The following is an 18,845-nucleotide window of genomic DNA, read 5'->3' on the forward strand; positions in this document are numbered from 1 at the left end:
TTCAAAATTATGGTCGTGCCGCAATCAAGAGAGTAACAAGTTCAACACACGAGCCTTAACAGGCGCGATGCGGTCTTAATATAATCGAGGTATTCTGGTAAAAGGCATCGAATGCACTAGGTTCATGGGCAAGGTGTATATATATTACTATATACCGTTCACCGCGAATATTTAATAAGCTTGACGCCCATTCAGGTTTTATGTAATGTAAAAACAGTATTCTCTATAATTTCGCTATCAGCTGGAAAACGAGAAGAACAATATAATTCCCATATGTATATATGTATATTTCACATCTAAAGTAACTATAGAAAATAATGTGGTAAATAAAAAATCTTGAATAAAGCTCGCGAGCTACGCTGATTTTCCATATTAACCGTGTAATAATTACTACGCGTGAGAACAGTTCCCTGAGACAGAAAACTTTATCTGTGTTTAAAGGAAGATGCAAGTCAACAATAGCGCGTCACGCATAATTACACAATTTCTCTGATACGGAAGTTTATTTCAACGTCTCATTAAGAAAGGAAAAAAATTCAGGATTTATTATAAAATCTTTCTAAATCGTTAAAGTCGCGATATTTTCGGGACACCCTATATGCTTGACTATTCCGGTTTTGCCAAGCCGCTTAGCCGCATAGTGATATCATTTTCGCGAGCTGTAGATATCTTTCGGTTTCATTTCACGTTCGACAGACTGCGATACGCGGTGTTCCGTAACTAAAAACGGTAATCCAGCGGTTCGACTTGTTCCTTCGTTTAGGTTCACGACGCCAAGTTTGTGCTTAATACGTGGCTGCTAATTACAATAACGTCGCGCACTTAATGACGAGATTTTTACCGAAGTCTGTGCAATAGCAGCCAAAAAAAAACACGAACCGTTGATTTATTTATGGTAAAAGATTCAGTTTCACTTATACGTCGCCGGATAAACTTTTAACTTTCGCTCGAAGCAATCGAACGAGACAGATCGGCCTCATCGCGTATGCATATCATAAAAACGCAAAACGACGGACATTTTCCAAAAAATTCTAATTTCGATGAACGTAAATAAAAAATTCCCTCCTTTATTTCTCCCTCTCTTCTGCAACGCGAATCGAAAATTTTTTCCTTCCTTTCGATTACTGATTTAATTTCGAGCTTCGTTTACAGTTTACGAGCGCTCGTGCGTTAGCCTCATAACAGGTTCGACGTTAAGGTCGAAAGAATGAAGTGCAGTTTGCGGGTGCGGGGCTGTCGCAAGAGAACAATCTACGTACTTCCAGCGTCGCGAGCTGCACGAGAGATCTCAACAAGGCGGTGAACAACCATCTGCAAGCCATTAATCTTCTTATGCGCAAGTTCCATAATTCTCGTCATTTTAATGTTTACGACTTCACTTGTGCGATTACGCGCGTGCGGATGAAGTATGCGCGAGATGTAACACCGCAAAAGTCCGCTATAGTATCGCGGACCTTGTTTCGTCTGACGCAAATTTCTATCCGTAAGAAGTCGTAATTTACGATCGGAGAAAATTTCAATGTCTTACGAAAATTGTATAGAGTGCCCTTTATGCCGCTTTAAAGTTTCAATTAGACTTTATCACAATTGATTTTTTGGATGCTGTACCGAGAAATAAAATTTTGATATGTCAACATTATCTGATCTGACTGTTCATAAATTTTCCGGAATAAAATTCCCCGGACACTTTGTGTGTTCGATGCTTTTTTTTAAATCTCAATTTATGCCTCTCAACTGATCATCTCGTCCCACATTTAACTTCTGCCATACAACGAAGATCGAGAATTAATCGTAGAGTCCGATGATTTATGACTTCGCCCGTTTTCTGCATCGTATCGTGCATACGTGATTTGCGCAAGCATCACGCTAAATATTTTTAAATTGCAAAACCGCTAATGAATAAACAAAATGTCTTAGAATAACAGTTAGATAACGATCTTAACACGTCTTGACAAGCGCACCTACACCTATCTTATAAAATTAATCGATCGAAAAAGATAAATCGCCCGTTGGATTAAAAGATCGTGATATCAAGCATTTACATGATAACGTAACGATTTCCTAAAAACCTGTTGGCACGTGTGTCTCTTACTTTAAGATAAGGAAAGCTAATTTTTTGTCTGCGATGAAATGCACAATTTATATGCGTATAAAAATATTTAAAATTCCCCATTCAACTTTATTATGCGCACCCCAGACCTTTGAGAGATATGTCGGGTGGAATGCATGCATAAAACGAGTGTCATTTGCCGAACGACTAGTCATGCAAGGTGTAATCTCGATCCTCTTTGCCTTACGGCACACCTCAAAGAAGGTGCCAAAGTGGCTGCGAAGTACTGGAAGTTAAACGTTAAGTCCGATACTTAACGTCATTGTGAGAGGAAAAAGAACGAGTAGACCCATGACGAAAAATAGCTGTCGTGACGTGTCGTTTGTATCAAATGAGTAGGAATACAATGGTTTTTCTCGCTCGAATGCACGAACGGCACGAATTAGCCGTGTATGCAAAATTAGTAACATACAAACCGATCATTTTAGCATGCAAACTGCAACGACGTGTCAGAAATGATCGCTTCCCTTGGCATTTTAATATGTTAAAAGCAATTTCGCGCACGTACGTTAAACAAAAAACAACCACGAGCACTTTTATAAATAATAAAATAAAATAATTAAATTGTGCTACTGCACAAAAATTATTTATTGCCAAAGTTGTATCACTGAATAATTAATTCAATCAAGTGAAAATGATAAAAATAAAAATGCTTTCTATAAAAAATCTAATATATCCGGATTTTACAGTACGTGATGAATTAATTTAATATATATTACAGTAAGAGATTTTTAGATCCATGAATTTCTCCAGGAAAGACATAGATCGTAAGCCAAGTAGTCTTGTGGAGAATGTGATCGATATGATGATTCGAGAATTTCACTTTCCACACGATCGTGTCTAACGCGCGATGACTCGTCTCACAGTCGGATCCCGTTCATGCATCTTGCAACAGAATTATTCGATTGATTGCAACATGCCAACTGAGGAAGTCATATAACTTTAACATCCGTCTACGAAAATGAAAGGGAAAACAAATTCTATTTACTAAACTCTCTCAACCGAAATTAGATTTTGCTATTAATGCAAAAGTATTCTCTTCTGTTGATCGAATTATCTGCGCTCAACGATGTATAACTGCGTATTGCGTTTATTTCACGTGACAACAAAAAATTGCTACGCGACAGATTACAAATGAGATTTATGTAAGCCTTGGATGCAATCCAATCTGAAACGTTAATTCATTGAAGAACAAAATTTTTCGGTGAAACGAATAATTTTTTATCTGTATGCAACGAAAAACTGATAGCTAAACAGGTTACTTTATTTATTTTTTATTTATTCTACGCAGAAAATGTGGGAGACCCCAAGAATCCTATTTGTTATAATTATGAGAATTTAGAATTTAGAATATCTCATCAAAGGTGGAGAAATAGATTGTGTTAATATCATACGAAAACCTGTTTTGAGCAGAAAGATCTTAATAAAAATTTATAATCATTATCACATGAAAAAAATTTACATCACAAATTAAAATAAAAATTGTCGAAGCATAGAATATAAAAATAATCTATTTTAAATGACGATATTATTTTTCCTCCTTCATTAGACGCGGATTAAATTTTAAAATTATAATAAGACACTCTGTTTCTTAACCGGATTTACGTGCTCGATTGCTAATTGTAATTTCTCTGATTATTACTTTAAATGGCTTCTTTTTTTGGCTTACATGATAAAAATGCAAGTAATTTGATAAGCAAACATATACACAAAAAGTCACTTTTCAATGTGCTTGAAGTCTCACGTATTCGATATAATTCTGATAATGTAAATATATATTCACTAAAATCATAAAGGCTCTTGACTCAATATTTATAACCATATACACATACACACATGTATATATACCACATTTAAATATTACTTACATAATGACTTATATAATGTGAATTAATTTGTATCTCAGATTTTAAAAGCTTTTATTTATAACTTGCAATCCGTTCAAGTTGCATACCAACTGTCACTCGATACGATTTCGATAGTCGGTAGAGTACGTCGAGACAACACGTATTCAATGGAAGGAGTCAAAAACGATGACTAAGTGATGTGATTACATCAAAAAGCTAAGCGTACAACGCGTTTACACTGCATTTATATAACCGCAGAGCTGTTAAATACCTTAAGAAAACATTTTGTCAGGTTGCGTGACCAGAAAGATGTACACCGAACTTTCTTCCGTACGGTTGTATCTCTTTGGAATATTCCGAGACTCAGCAATCACACCTCGAAAATCTCAATAAATAGGAAAAAGCGAAATTGCCAGGAGAGAAGTGTTCGATTACGTTAAGCGCAGCTATATTTTGTAACATTTGCCTTGTAATTAACATCTTCGCCGAAATCTTTGATCTAAACACGAATTAAACAGGGTTGTAAGTTTCGACATCAAACAGTCTTCTTCTGAGTTACTTTTCGAAATGTCCTTTAGTTTGATAAACAAGCGACTACTAATACTAATACTAATTTAAATTATAACGAGTGAACGATTACGAGAGAACGATTACGATATCCTTGCACATGTCATATGCATAAGGACTCCGATGGATTATGACACGATCGATCGATTTCGAGAACGATTGACGGCCGAATTCGGCAATGTCAGTTATTAGACTCGTACCGACGAGGAGAAATGAGGGGCAAGAGGAAAATGTGGAGTCGGCTTTAGCGTCCTTTGGCATGCGAACGCAACCGTCGGCGGTTTCGCAATTTGCGGAGCGCCGTCCTGTCGAGTTCTCTTTATTTACATCGTAAATGCAAATCGATCTGATGCCGGTCAGAAAACTCACGACGACCTAGAAGGTTCAAACCGATGATTAGTCGAGGACAGGTTCCAAATCCATATATACTTGTGACATTTAACAGTCATAAGTCACGAAACGACGTTAATTAATTTAAAGTGCTTTTTTCGAGTATTTTATTCCCCGATCTTTTGGTTGTTGTTGAGATTGCAATTTTAATAGACAGCCTCCCGCGTTTGACGGAAAATCATACATAAAACAGATATACAGTACCGGCCAAAAATATATCACCTTCATGTTTTTTGAGGGTAAGTTAATTCAAAGTGTATATATTTAACTAATTTTTCTTAAATTGCTGTTTTCATTATTGAATGAAAAGTTTATTGTTCAGTAATTTACATGTTACTTAGTATTAAAACATATTTGAATAGATAGAAATATATATTCCATATTTGAATATATAGAAATATATTATCCTTAAAATACATAAAGGTGATATATTTTTGACCAGTACTGTATACATTTTTATATCAACATTTTTCTATCAACTCCGATTGTGTGTTAAATTTGATATGAAAGAAAAAAATAGTCACAACGATATTGAATTTATTTTCGATGGCAATTCTCGTATGCTTATATAAAATTGCTCATTAAAACTGCTGTATTTAAATTTTTGGATGTAACGTCATCCTAGCAGCTGCCATAGAACGATCCGAACTCTCCACCAATCAACACTCGCCTAAAAGATTACATATACTTGAATATTTGATCGAGGCCATTATTGATTACTCAGATAAACGACGAAATTTCACGATTGCCCTTGGGCTAAGAAAGAAAGTGGTCGAAAGCGTAAGAAGGCGAAGGTGGGCGGCGTTGAGTACCACTCGCACATACATACATCTGTGTCATCTGTCAAACTTCTGTGGTTAGATTACGGAAAAAGAAAGTCGAGATTTGTGAACGTCACGGCCGCACGAAAGTTATTTGCATTGCGTGAAAAGAAAGAAATAGTGCTCGTAATTGATTAGCTATTCTCTTTCTGCTCGTTCATTCGCATCAAGGACAGATGGATATCGAAAAATTGCAAAATTCGTGAAATTATCTGAGGACACCCGTAAAGGTGTCGAGGATACTGTGAATTATGAGCATCAGAAAACTTACGGTGCGAAATTAACTTCTATCGCGTGCTAAACCACTATTTACGTTTGACAAATCGCCACGGGCCACGCCGAAGGCCTAAGTGCAGACTAACGAAGATAAACGACCAGCTGTTCGCAATGTCAGCGCGAGCAAAAAAAAATCAGATGGATATTTAATCTACGCTAAACGGCAAACGCTAGGCTTAATTAAATTATAAGTATCTACGAAAGAGATGTATACATATATATATGTGACTACCGAAATATCTACAAAAAACAAATTAGGAACATGAATTTCGAATACCTACTCGTAGCAATGAAGACATAACATATTATGCACATCATCCAACATAGCTACAAAATTTAAAAAAAATTTCTTATTGTGGAAATACAAAATTAATTTATTAATTCATACAATTGTAATTGATCTTCCAAAATACGTATTTACATTGATTCAATTAATCCTTTACTCATAATGTAATATTAGGAAATGATACAATGTATTTTGTTTGTTGTTGAATCATCGTATAGGAAGTCATGTAATTCTTATATCGTCTCCGCGTCGTCACAGTAGTAAAATTACCGTGATGGACGTCCGCTTCGAGAAAATGAATTATGACAGGAAGAACAGAACGGTGAAAACTTCGAGTCCATATGGTTTGCGCGCGGTCAGCGCGCGAATACGCTTCAGGAAATGATTTTCTTCCTACTCATCAAACGCTTGTCGAACGTTAACTTGGAGCATCTGTCGCGTCTGTGTAGTGCGAGGACTTTCATTTGTCCACAACAATCGCTTATGTTAAGCATTTACCACCTCTCGAGTCTTTCGAAAAAATTAGCCACGTGTTTTCTCAGGTTATACTATTCATCTCATATGAGAATGTATTCAGTACATATATATTTTTTTTTATTAATTCTATAAACATTTGAGGAAATAATTACAGAATTGCGTTCGACTCGCCAATAAATCAGTCTGCAACCTTAACAATCATATTCTGAATTGATAATAACTGTCGCGTGATTAAAGAATCAGAGACGTTCACAATAATAAGCGAATAATTACCAATAAGGACTCAGCACATACTTCTCATTTAGAGTCATCACTCAACCTTTATTCGTTGCATACCCTGGCGTGCCGTGACGGCCTTTTTTTTCTCGCAAATCGATCTGGTATCTACTAATTGGCAATCAGGGCGACCTCGGGGTCGACTATCCGAGATATGAGACGCGGAAAAAGGAAGACGATAAGGACAGGTAGACAAAATCGATTTACATCACACTTTTCTTTGGCGAGATGTCCTTGAGAATGAGATCGCGCGATCTTACTAGCAGCATAAAACAATTAATAAATTACCGAGGGGGGTACAAAATAAGATATTCAAAACTAAAAACGTAATGCGTGAAATTATATGTTTCACATGCGCTAATAAAGAGATAAAAACATAATATATTGTATATATCAATTAATTTTAAGCAGTTAATTTTTAAAATCCATGTTGAATTTTCAAAGTATGCGAGCAATTTTGTTATAAGATCAAGTAATATTGTATGTAGAATTATTTGTCATTTCTAATGAATCTTTCCCTCCCGCCCACCTCTTCTCTCTTTCTGTAGTTTTTTCCTTAGTTATGAATATACTATCACTATTAAATGACACAATTACAGACGAAAGAAACATCACTACAAATGATTTTGATCAAGAGATATATACGTTAGCAATTTTTTTTATTCTGAACTTGAATAACAGCCCATTTTTCAAAATGTTAAATTTTATTTAGCTTCGATTATAAACGAAATTATCGTTAATACAAATAATCATAAAAGAAATATTATCATTTTATTATCTGTATTAAAAACTTAATTTATTGAAAATACGATGGTAAATTCATATAAGTTTGTTCTCTAATTTATCTCTATTCTTTCTCTTATCGTTTTTCAGCCAACATATATGTCTATATTTCGTTGTATTAAATATTCGCTGATAGAAAAAAAATCCTCGCTAGTAAAAAAAAAGAAAAAAAGAGGAAGATGAAAGTTAATAAATTCTTAACCACTCATAATCATATCTCGAGAGAAATTTTCAACTCAATTTATCTCGCGTTCTCAGCGCTTCTTAGACGCGAAACAGTGCACGATGCGTGCGAGATAATTGCTTCCCTCGTAACCGCAGATCCGTTTCATAATCGTGCATATAACGCGTCCGTACGTCTTCACTAGTTCGCGAACGTGCCATAAAGCCGAGTCGAACATTCAAGGACTCGAAGCGCGTGTGATAGTTTCTCAATCGATGCATAGCAAATTACAGAAATTTGCAAATTTGTTTACCTTAGCAGCGATCGTAAATCGCGATTCTCGTGATGATAGTAATGTTGCAAAATATATGATAATATGCTTTGCAAAGCTTATATATAGTTGCCATAATACATGACATTATCTCAAATGTCTGTTGAGTTTCTTGAATTCCAAAAATCGTAAAATTTCTCTAACTGGTTCATAATTTATTTTTTATGGTATTGTTTTTAAAAGAATAATCAAATTTCAATCAATAAAGATACATATCTTAATCGTTCTCAACAAGATTACTTAGATAATTCTGAAAAAATGAAATAAGTAAAAATATTAAGGTCAAGCGGATTTAATTGAATTCGCATTAAGCAGACCTAGACCTAATGATATCTTGATTATAATTATTAATTGACGGCAATCTAACAAAGGCATTAGCTCAACAGACAGATAAGAGCATAGAGAGAGAATCGCGATAAAATATAGTATCTTACTCACTATTAAATATATCCTTGAGTAATGTTTGAAAGAAAAGTGGTAACTGCAAAGAACGAAACTGACCGCTGCTGATAATCTTTCACTCATACTTGACAAGGTACGCCAGCAATATGCGATAGAGTATGTGTTAATTTGTAAATTTACAATTTTAATTTTTCTTGCCCGCAGACAAAAAAATATTTAATTGTCCATTAAATTTCTTAATTCTCAAAGGGCAATTTATTCATATACTTGAAAAATTATATGCTTTAAATAGTGCATGATCTTTCGTATATTCATATTACTTTAAATAATTACGTACATTTTAAAATTCTAATTATTTATTCAAAGAATTGCTTTTCAAATCAACGGCGATCAAACTATGAATTTCCTTAGCTATTTAAATTAAAAGTAAATTTAACTTCAATTTTTAATCATAGATTATACGTATCTCTATACAAGTTTGCTTGAATTGCATAAATATTAAAATTTGTAAATATTCGTATACCATAGAAATAAAAATATTGTCGATAAAATCAAGAATCTACTATGAATGAAGTTTTTATTGAATATCAATATTGTATGTATAATTGAAAGAGACTTAATTTGCCGTGTCTCAATCCTGTTGTAAAAGAAATTTATCGATCTTTCATAATATATCTTTCCCTTTTAAAAACGTACTTCATGATTTATTTCTCGTTTCGTATTGGAAAGCACAATCGATTTTACGAGGCTTGCCATGTTCGCGAACATAAAACGGGCGCGCATAGCCATGTGATAGAAGCAAAAATATATTTACGCGCCGCTAATTATGCCAGTAAAACCTGTAACCTCATAATAATCAAATTATTTTATACTTACGTATCGATAGCTTCCATCTATCAACGAGTCAATCAAATCAAAAGCGCGCTTTGATGTAATAAAGGCTTGCAATAGGTTGTTGTTTCTACGAATCTAATCGGATTGATTCGAGGTTGATAGATCGAAGCTATCGATACATAAGTGTAAAATAATCCATCTCAAAATGCACAAGGTTGCACGGCAGAGTCTGTTATCGCTACCTTGTAACATATATCTTTTTACGCTCATTAGCGTTCACGTATCCGGCGAGGTGACACTCGTTCTCGCTGCTTATGAGCGAAATAGACTACCGGGAACTATCGATAACGAGAAAATATGCCCTTAGGTGCAGATTGACGTAAATGCGTCTTCAATATCGAACATTTCGCCAGTAATCGCGCAACATACGGTTGCTTAATGAATCAAACTTTTGCCCTGCGGTGATGAATTCCATCTATACATTGCCGGCTTTTCACAGGCCCTTATATAATACAGGAAGAAAATACGGCATAATTCCGAAGTCGTAAACCGATTGATGTCGTTTATGGTATCGAAGAAACGATGCACTTGGCGAAACGTCAATGGATTATTCATAGATCCATAAACAATGGATAAAAAAAGCGTGACGTTCATTACGGACACTATCGTTTCACGATCGCAGAATGCGATGGCATCTTCGTTAATGGCGAATACACGGTGCCTTTTAATGAGGACGTTTACATTAGAAGTGGACAATAATGATGATTACGACGGTACCATATGCGGCATCGATGTTAACCACACATTAACCATTTAATATCGCGTAAGCGATTTTACGGCATTTGACATTTACCCCGCAATTATGCGCTCTCATTTATTGCACGTAATAATCTCAACAAAGGAACACAGAAATTCTTTTTTTAAATAGCCTTGCTCCGAATACTACAATAATATCTTATCGATGATTATATTCAGTCTCGCTGTATTAATAGAGAAATTTTGTTTCTGCTGAAAAAGCATATTTATTTCATCGCTGGAGGTTTGGATGCAATATACACGATGACAGCGCAATTATCTGGGATATGGCAAAAATGAGGAATAGCGATGCTTTAAAATATCGGCGATGCAATTAATGGCATATCGCGAATTGAGCATACGTTTTCATAATGTCCGGACATATGAACTGATATCAAACTTAATGTTGTACTTTAATCATACGGACACCAAGGACATTCCAAGCAAAATTTCTCTGTGCGCGCGATATTATTCTTTTCGATTATCAATGAAAAGGGATATAGATGTTACTTGACGATGTTCCTTTTATACGTTGAGACATAAATCCGATTTCTCTGTCGCACTTGATCTTTGATAAGTTATAAGACTAAAACAAAATATTTTTGTTTAGTCTTAAAAAGATTATTTATAATGTAATTATTTTTGAGAGATGTCAAGTGTATCTTTCAAAACTCTGTGAAAATAACATTTGATGTCTTACTTAAATCCTGTCTCACTTTATTTCGATAATAAATTTTATTAATACCAAATAAGCGTAATGTATCACTTATAATTTGCTTGCAAACGATAAAAATTAAATATGACAGCTTTTGGACATAAGCTCACGCATACGAATTCAAAATCCGTCTCAGGATATTACGTTACGTAGACCTGTACAGGTGCGGCGCTTCGAGGTTGACCGGTGTATTGAGTTCTACAAAAATTCCTAACGACCGTAAGCGTCGCCCTTCTCTCTATCTCTCTCTTTCTCTCGTTTCTTGCCCGACTATTCGCGATCCCTCCGTCTTTCGCTCTCGTGCACGACTGAAGATTTTTTCAAGATATCGGCTCGCGAAGAAATATACCTGTCACCGTCGTGACTTCGGGTCCGATGATTTCGTCACGAAACTCCCGTTTCGTTCGATCTGTTCGCGAACGTTCTCTTTGCACATCACAGATACAAATATAAATGTTTCATGAAATGTCGATGATGCCCAAATTTTGCCTTTTGTATTTTATTGTTTTTTATATAGGTTTTTACATAGATATTTTTCATGATTTTATATTTAAAAAAAATATATAATTTGCTTCTCTGAAGGAATGTTAAAGATAACAGATGAGTTATATTCTATCCTATTAATGATGATGTGCTTTGTTAGAGTTGAATACGGATGTAATAAATCAATCATACATTGCAACGCTGTATACTCATTTAATACTTTTTGTTATTGTACTCCTAATTTGGTATGATCGATTAGCAAGGAATGACTAAAGAGATAAATTGGAATAATCCGTATATAATTAAAACCAATATCATTAAGCTCGCACGAAGCAAATTCAATAGGAGAAAAAAAATGTTACCGATCATTAAGAAGATTTAATATCCTTCTTTATGTATGACTTTTGAACCGACTTCTTAACGTACACTTCTAAAGACAAGGCAAGCATTTTTCAGGAGGTATCGTAGTCGACCCTGTAAATAAATATAACTTTTATATCGATGTTTCCCGCGTATGACTTAGCACGTTTATTGGTTCGATCAAATCTTCTTCATCTGCTTGAAAATGAATGCTACATAAGAAGCGTTTCATTAGAATAGCGTTTCATTAGAATGGCGTTGTACCAGTCGGGACGAAAGACCAGTGCACGCCTGAAAAACCAACACCGGGGACGAAAAAGAACGCGCAAACTCGTTCACAGTCTTACGGCGGTCCTTGGGCAACGCCCGGCCGCGAAGGTAGGCCACACCGGTGCGAAATGCACTTAATTTACGTGCGAAAATTGCCAATTAACTGGCGTAATCGGCATGTATGCGCGAACGGGACGGCGCGTCGCGTCCTGTCAAAAGTCATCCCGGCATCCCGCGCCAGGTCACGGAAATGGCCCTGAAATATCGCGGTCCGGATAGGAAGCGGGAGAGGAACGACGTCGACGACTTCTGCGTCGCGTCTCTCCGCAACGAAGAACGAAAACAAGATGCAAAAACAACAGCGGCGGACTTGACACGCGGAGAGGCGGCTCGGCACAGAATTCGAGAGCGCAACGGGCGTTGTGCAACGATCAAACCGGAATGTCGAGGTGCTCCACGCCCCCGGGAGACGCCGAAATTCTCGTCAATCTTCCTCTCGCAGGAAGGAAGAGTGGGAGCAGAAGATGTTTTCGCGATACGCGGTGTCTTGTTTTGATACCGTGCACTTTAGCTCCTCATTCGGCAAAATTACACGACGGATTTTTAAACGAGGCTCGATCTAAGCGCGGTAAAATCTGTACGATAGAGAAGTGGACTCGTAAAAGTGGCATAATTTTACCTCTCTTTTTCATATATATTAATTAATTAATAAATATTAGCTATTCCCCGCGTGATTGTCTTTAAATATGTAACTCCGAATTGACTTTTTTAATAGTGTATAGTACTTTAAAAAATATAAAGACTTTAATGATAAATAAGAATGCAAACGCTTAAGTGAGATTTGCGCGCAAATGTGATTGCCTGCTTGATTGCAACGATAATAATAATATAAATAATAATGTGTTAAAAAATCTATTAGTGAATTCTCTTGCATTAATATACATTGGCGTGTACTAAGTGCGCTCTTATTCATTATCAATTTTCTGTATCATTTTTAACATCAACCGTCTCTTAAAATTATAACAAATTAGCAATTATTTTTATATATAACTCTGATGACGAATTGAAAGATATATGATATATAAAATAAATATATATGTGTCGAAGAAATCGGATTAAATATATACAAAAATAATTCTAGTTAGAAATTATTAGATACGATCTCGCAACAGATTGAGTTTCTTTCGAACCAGAGTAAATAAATGAAATTAATAGCGAATATAACAAGACGATTTCCGTAAATTTTATCGTCGCCTTAAAAGCTTCCCATTTAAGTGCGCGTTATCGCTAGGTATAATGTTTTCTGGTGACAGATAAACGACACGCGATCGGAGATGGGGGACATGCGGGCAAAAGAGTAGAGGTGCAATCGGCATGGCATTATCGCTTATGCAATCAAAGCTTCACGTCGATTTACGTCGGTTTCAGATCGAGACGACGGCGGTGGCGACAACAACGGCGGTAGCTGCTGCCAGTCCGCTTTCCTGGCACATCCCAAGGCCGTCCTTGGTCGGACGCAGCGAGAGGGACAGTGAAAATGGAAGCTGGGCTCATCATTTGCATCCAAACTCCCCCTCGAGAGGGTCGACGTCGTCTCAAGGCTCCACCGCCAGTACACACGTAAATTTCACTCGAAAGATATTAAAATAGCGCCCCCCATCTCCCTGAATTTTAAAATTAAAAATTTAATATTATAATTAAAATTAAATTAAAATTCGATTCTAAATTAACTTAAAAGACCGAAATTAAAATTCCGATGCAAATCTCAAAGAGCTACTTTACTTTATCGGATTCTCAGAGTTGATAGATGTTAATAATAAAACTTTGTGAATAATTTAAGTTATACCCACGTTAAAAATTTAAATCAAAATTGACACAATCAAAATGCTCATATTATATACAAGAAGCAAGAGAGATTGTCTGATTTCCCAAGATAATAATCGAATGTTTCCGAATCGATTTACAGAGCGCCGCGTCTGGAACGTTGCTACTCACAGCCGCGAATCTGGCAAATCTCGCCGCCATACATCCGCCCACGGTGACGGCACCGAAGCAGATTGACACCGCCTCGGTGGCCAGCAGCACCCATTTTACGGTCGTGAACGGTCTCGGCAGACCGACCACCGTCTACAGGAAGTCTTGGTGCGCGCGGAATCAGCTCACCGTGCTCGTGTGCACTATGAGCTTTCTGTTCATGGTCGGTCTGCTAGCCGGGATCCTTTACATGGAAAGTAAGTATCTCTCACAGTGTGGCAGCAACAGCCGCGGCGCGAATTCTTATTGCCACATTCACCGCGTGTTTCAACATCACGCGCGATCTCGGTAGATTCACCATCCACAAAACCTTCTCACCGGTATTTACCTCTGATTGCAGTGAGGGCTCGCGACAAGTACAACTAGGCCGAGGGTGACGGGAGGAAGAAACGGAGGCGACACGTGACCGTGAATGATGATCATCTTGATAGAAAAAGGCAGCGAAGAAACGAATCTGGCGAAAAGCGCGATGGAAAGATTAAAGTCGAACGAGAATGTCGTTTTTGTAGAAACGAGACAGAAGCAGGACGCGCATTTGATTCAGTCACGATATTAATTAATTTGAATTTACTCGTATTTATATTTGTCTTATTAGACCGCTCAGATCGCTCTCAGTTAGCAGACGTTCTCGGCTACGGTTAGGTTTTTAAGTATATATACATATATACTGTATTGCACCGTAACAAGTGTGGTACGTGAAAACCAGTAATTACATTTGTGTAATGAACAACGTACATATTATTAAGGGATTAACGAGATCCTCGCGATGGGATAGCCTTGCTATATTTATACTCAGACTAACGATTTCTTCGAGTCGTATCGCGAGACACGATTCGACGAATATTGTAATATTTTATATTAATTGACCCCTTACCGCTAATGCGTGTGTTATATAGAGCACAAGCAACTTTCTCTAAAATTTCTTCACCGTTTTGTACACGATTATGACACCTTTCTGCACGCTATATATTTTTCCGCATAAGAAGATACATGTGGTAAGGGGTTATCGACGACAGTGATACATGTGATGCGGTTCGCGATTGCTTTAAATAAAATGTACTTTAAGCTCCTCTTCTTTGGTTCTCAATCGATTTACCGTTCATTGTAAATCTTGATATTATCGAGAGCTGATGAAGAGAAAAGTAATATGAAAGGCATCGTCATAGTGTCACTAATCCTGATCGTCCAATAGAATTTCAAATCTGATCGTATTTTAACGAAAATCAAGAGACAGTTTGGAAGCAATCGACGAAATGGGACCAAAATAGCGAGTATCTGTTTAGGGACCCGCATAACTTAATTCTCACTAACACAAATTGCCTTAAATAAACCTGGATTTCCGCTGACATGTTATTACAGAGATAAACATAAATGAAAAAGCAATGAGGGGAGCAGTCGATCCCTTTTCGCGTCTGTGATATTATATGCGTATTAATTAATCGTCGATTCAACAAGAAACTGTCAAATATATCAAACGTCGTTTCATTTCAACCTATCTTTTGCAGCATATTCAATAACATTCACATAATAGCCCAAAAATAGTATATGATATCACATGGTAAGTATCTAACCTAATCTAACAATGTTTCATTACCTATCAGTACAGTTTAACATATCATAACTCCACTATTGTCATCAATATAAATTTAAATAAAGCTAAATCAGTCTACATAGTAAAAAATTGACATTTCAAAATATTCTATCTCTTTAAATTTTCTTTTTATATGAAAAGAATATTTTAGCGCCACATTGTGTAATTCATAGTGATAAAGGAAAATAAGAATATCCACTTACGTCCACGTCTCCAAGACTTTGTGTCCATCTGTAGTTCGGCATGTCTGCACCATTACCACTGTTAGGCTTCAGCTTATTTTTCTCCTTTTCATCTTCTTCTTCCTCATCATCCACATTGCCATCTTTAGAATCAACATTTTCATCCTCGACATCTTTAGAATGTTCATTATGATCACTACTAGGTCCCGCAACAGCAGCGTCTTTTACTGATCGCTAAGCAAAAATTTTAAAATATTATTATGACTTCTAACAAATAACTTTTCATCAAATAAATAATAATATTAAATAATATAAATGATATATTAAATAATATATTAAAGTTTTTGAAATAAATACCTTATCTATTTCTTCTTGTAATTTAACAGCTTCTTCCTCAGTTAGCTCTGTTATTCTAGAGTCGTTATTTATCTTTTCTTCCTCAGCTTGCTCCACTTTCTTCTTCTTTTCGAGTCTCTCCTTACGCCGTTTCTCTTGCTCAATTTTTTCTATTTTATCAGAAGCAGCTTTGGCTAAAGCGTTAGCTTCGTGTTTCTTGAATTTGCTCATGACAAGCTGCACATAAAAGAACAATTTGTCTGGTCAGTTCATAGAAATTTCTAGAATAATCTCTAGAATAAAAATTCATAGAAATTTCTAAAATAATTTCTAGAATAATCTGGAATTTCTAGAATAATAACTATGCAACAAATATATAAAAACAATTACTTGTTCAGCTGCCCCTTCGCCGCCTCCGGTATAAAAGTCTGTTTTTCTCGCCAGGAAACTGAAGAAGGTATCTAATAACTAAAGAAGAAAGCTCAATGTAAGACACAAATACATATCTTATCGCGCGAGTTAACCTCAATCAGAAAGAAGATGAAACTTACGTCTTTCACACCGCCTTCGTGTTGCTGCGCCAATGCCAATAACATTCCGTCGAATTGATCCTCCTTTTTCGTCATTTTGCCTGAATATTTACTTATATTCTGTCAACTTTACGATAAAAGGCCACAATAATTCGTATCGTTTTATGTTGTCTAGTAACGACGAAGCTATTGTTGCTATACTACATCACGTTTCCACGATGAAACATCTCGAATAATCGACCGAATATTCTAATCAAGTTCATCAATAACGTCCTCTGACAACAAAACCGCTAACGTCCTTCAAGTCGAGACAACAACAAAACCCTCTGTTGCTACGTCATTACCGACGACGTTCCCTTACACAAACATTGAATTATCGACCGAAGTAATCTAACCAACTGAGCAATAACAACTATAACCTTCTGGTAAAACTGTAGTAATAACTTTCGAGTCAAATATTATCGACTCTCTCTCTCTCTCTCTCTGCTCAAGTTTTTTATAAATAAATAAATAAATAAATATATATATATATATATATATATATATATATATAATCTTCTTTTTTTAATATTTTAATTTAAATAAAAAAAGAAATATACACTTCTCTAGAGATAACTACAAGCTGTCCAAAATAAATTGTTCAAACATTTTTTTATATTGAATTAACACACATTATATGTATATGTATATATGTTATAATTTTTTTAATAAAAATGATAATTTATAAATGTGTATATATATAATTATAAATTATCAATTTTATTAAAAAATTCTTGTATTGTACTTTGCAGTCATTTGTGCAAAATATACTCTATTGCGCATTTGTATCACAAATATTAAAAACTTCCATTAATATCGGGAGATAGAATAAATTATTTTATACAATATAATTATTATCTAGACTCTGTATATCATAAAATAAAAAAATGCAAAAGCTTAATAAATACAATATTTAATGTTAATTTATATATCCTTGAATTTATATATTTTAAAGCGATTACGAAAGTAAATTATATTTCTATCTCGCGAATTGTTTTTTCTAAAAATAATATTGACTAAATTTTCATGCGAAATATTGCTTTAGTTAAAGAAATATATTTTTTTATTTAATTATTTTTCAATTGTACCAAATTATTACTAACACAAGAGAACACGGGCACATAAGTGGTCACGATATTCGTGTCGATCGTTTCGGGGAAATCAGATAAAGCGGCGCGTTCGACCAAGAATTGTTTTGACTAACATAAGCGCACGCGAATGATGGGAGGGGCAAAGGACCTTTTCTGATAATTTCAGATAATTCGAGGAAATGTGTACGTAACATGATATTACGCGGAAAAATTTAAGCGGTGCGCACTTCCTCGGAACACATTGGAACACACTTACCTTTCTCGATTTAGTCCTTTACGACGAAAATCTCGGGATGCCTCTCGACGCTATTCTTGACACATGTACTCGACGCACTTATGAAAGTCAGCTGATCGGACGAATATGTAGCAAACGCACATTGTCAAACAATTTCCATCATGTATGTCCAGAAAAAAATTCGATCGCGATTACGATCGCCCGTACATTATACTCGGCACTCCCGAAGCTCGCGAACTTCACGCAATCAATTTGGCGCGACTTTTTTCGCGAACGACGAAACGTTATCCGCGACGTCAGGAATGTCGGAAAACGCACGATCGCGAAATCGAGCGATGTAAATCGATCGCCCGTAGATTTATTATATCGGCACTATCACTTTGACTCGTCGCACCACGCGATTTGGATCAGGAGAATCTCGAGCGGAGAGAAGCACATCCAGCAATCATGGCGGACGTGAAACACTGATCGTTACGCGGCGAGATATCGGATCACTTGTCGCGATTAATCCATTGCGATGATCGGTCTCTCGTCTCTCTCTGTCTCTCCGAGATGCTCCTCGATGTTACCTGATAATCCTCGATATCCCTAATGTTGAGAGGCTCTCGCGATGCTTGTCGA

General features: G+C 35.9%; 2 protein-coding genes across 4 annotated transcripts in view; one reads left to right on the plus strand and one right to left on the minus strand.

Moving 5' to 3' along the window:
- The window catches only part of LOC145959942 (uncharacterized), a 49,366-nt gene extending 34,076 nt beyond the window's left edge, over nucleotides 1–15,290 (plus strand). For both annotated transcript variants that reach the window (XM_083079130.1, XM_083079128.1), the window contains exons 2-4: nucleotides 13,615–13,806; nucleotides 14,153–14,417; nucleotides 14,561–15,290. In XM_083079130.1, coding sequence (XP_082935256.1) covers nucleotides 13,615–13,806; nucleotides 14,153–14,417; nucleotides 14,561–14,586 — 483 coding nt within the window. In that variant the 3' untranslated portion in view covers nucleotides 14,587–15,290. The remainder of the gene's footprint in view (nucleotides 1–13,614; nucleotides 13,807–14,152; nucleotides 14,418–14,560) is intronic.
- The window catches only part of Nudc (nuclear distribution C, dynein complex regulator), a 75,286-nt gene extending 56,582 nt beyond the window's left edge, over nucleotides 1–18,704 (minus strand). Inside the window, exons 1-5 of one of the 2 annotated variants that reach the window (XM_083079127.1) lie at nucleotides 18,246–18,704; nucleotides 16,881–16,986; nucleotides 16,720–16,797; nucleotides 16,351–16,566; nucleotides 16,015–16,227 (exon numbers count right to left, since the gene is read on the minus strand). In XM_083079127.1, coding sequence (XP_082935253.1) covers nucleotides 16,015–16,227; nucleotides 16,351–16,566; nucleotides 16,720–16,797; nucleotides 16,881–16,955 — 582 coding nt within the window. In that variant the 5' untranslated portion in view covers nucleotides 16,956–16,986; nucleotides 18,246–18,704. Of the gene's footprint in view, nucleotides 1–16,014; nucleotides 16,228–16,350; nucleotides 16,567–16,719; nucleotides 16,798–16,880; nucleotides 17,091–18,245 lie in introns of those variants that run through there. The other variant, XM_083079126.1, reaches the window with a different exon arrangement.
- Nucleotides 18,705–18,845: the final 141 nt, after the last annotated feature.

The sequence above is a fragment of the Camponotus vicinus genome, unplaced genomic scaffold (assembly GCF_025532165.1).
Source record: "Camponotus vicinus isolate PSW18456_S1 unplaced genomic scaffold, iyCamVici1.0 SCAF_10, whole genome shotgun sequence".
In the NCBI taxonomy this organism is placed as follows: Eukaryota; Metazoa; Arthropoda; class Insecta; order Hymenoptera; family Formicidae; genus Camponotus; species Camponotus vicinus.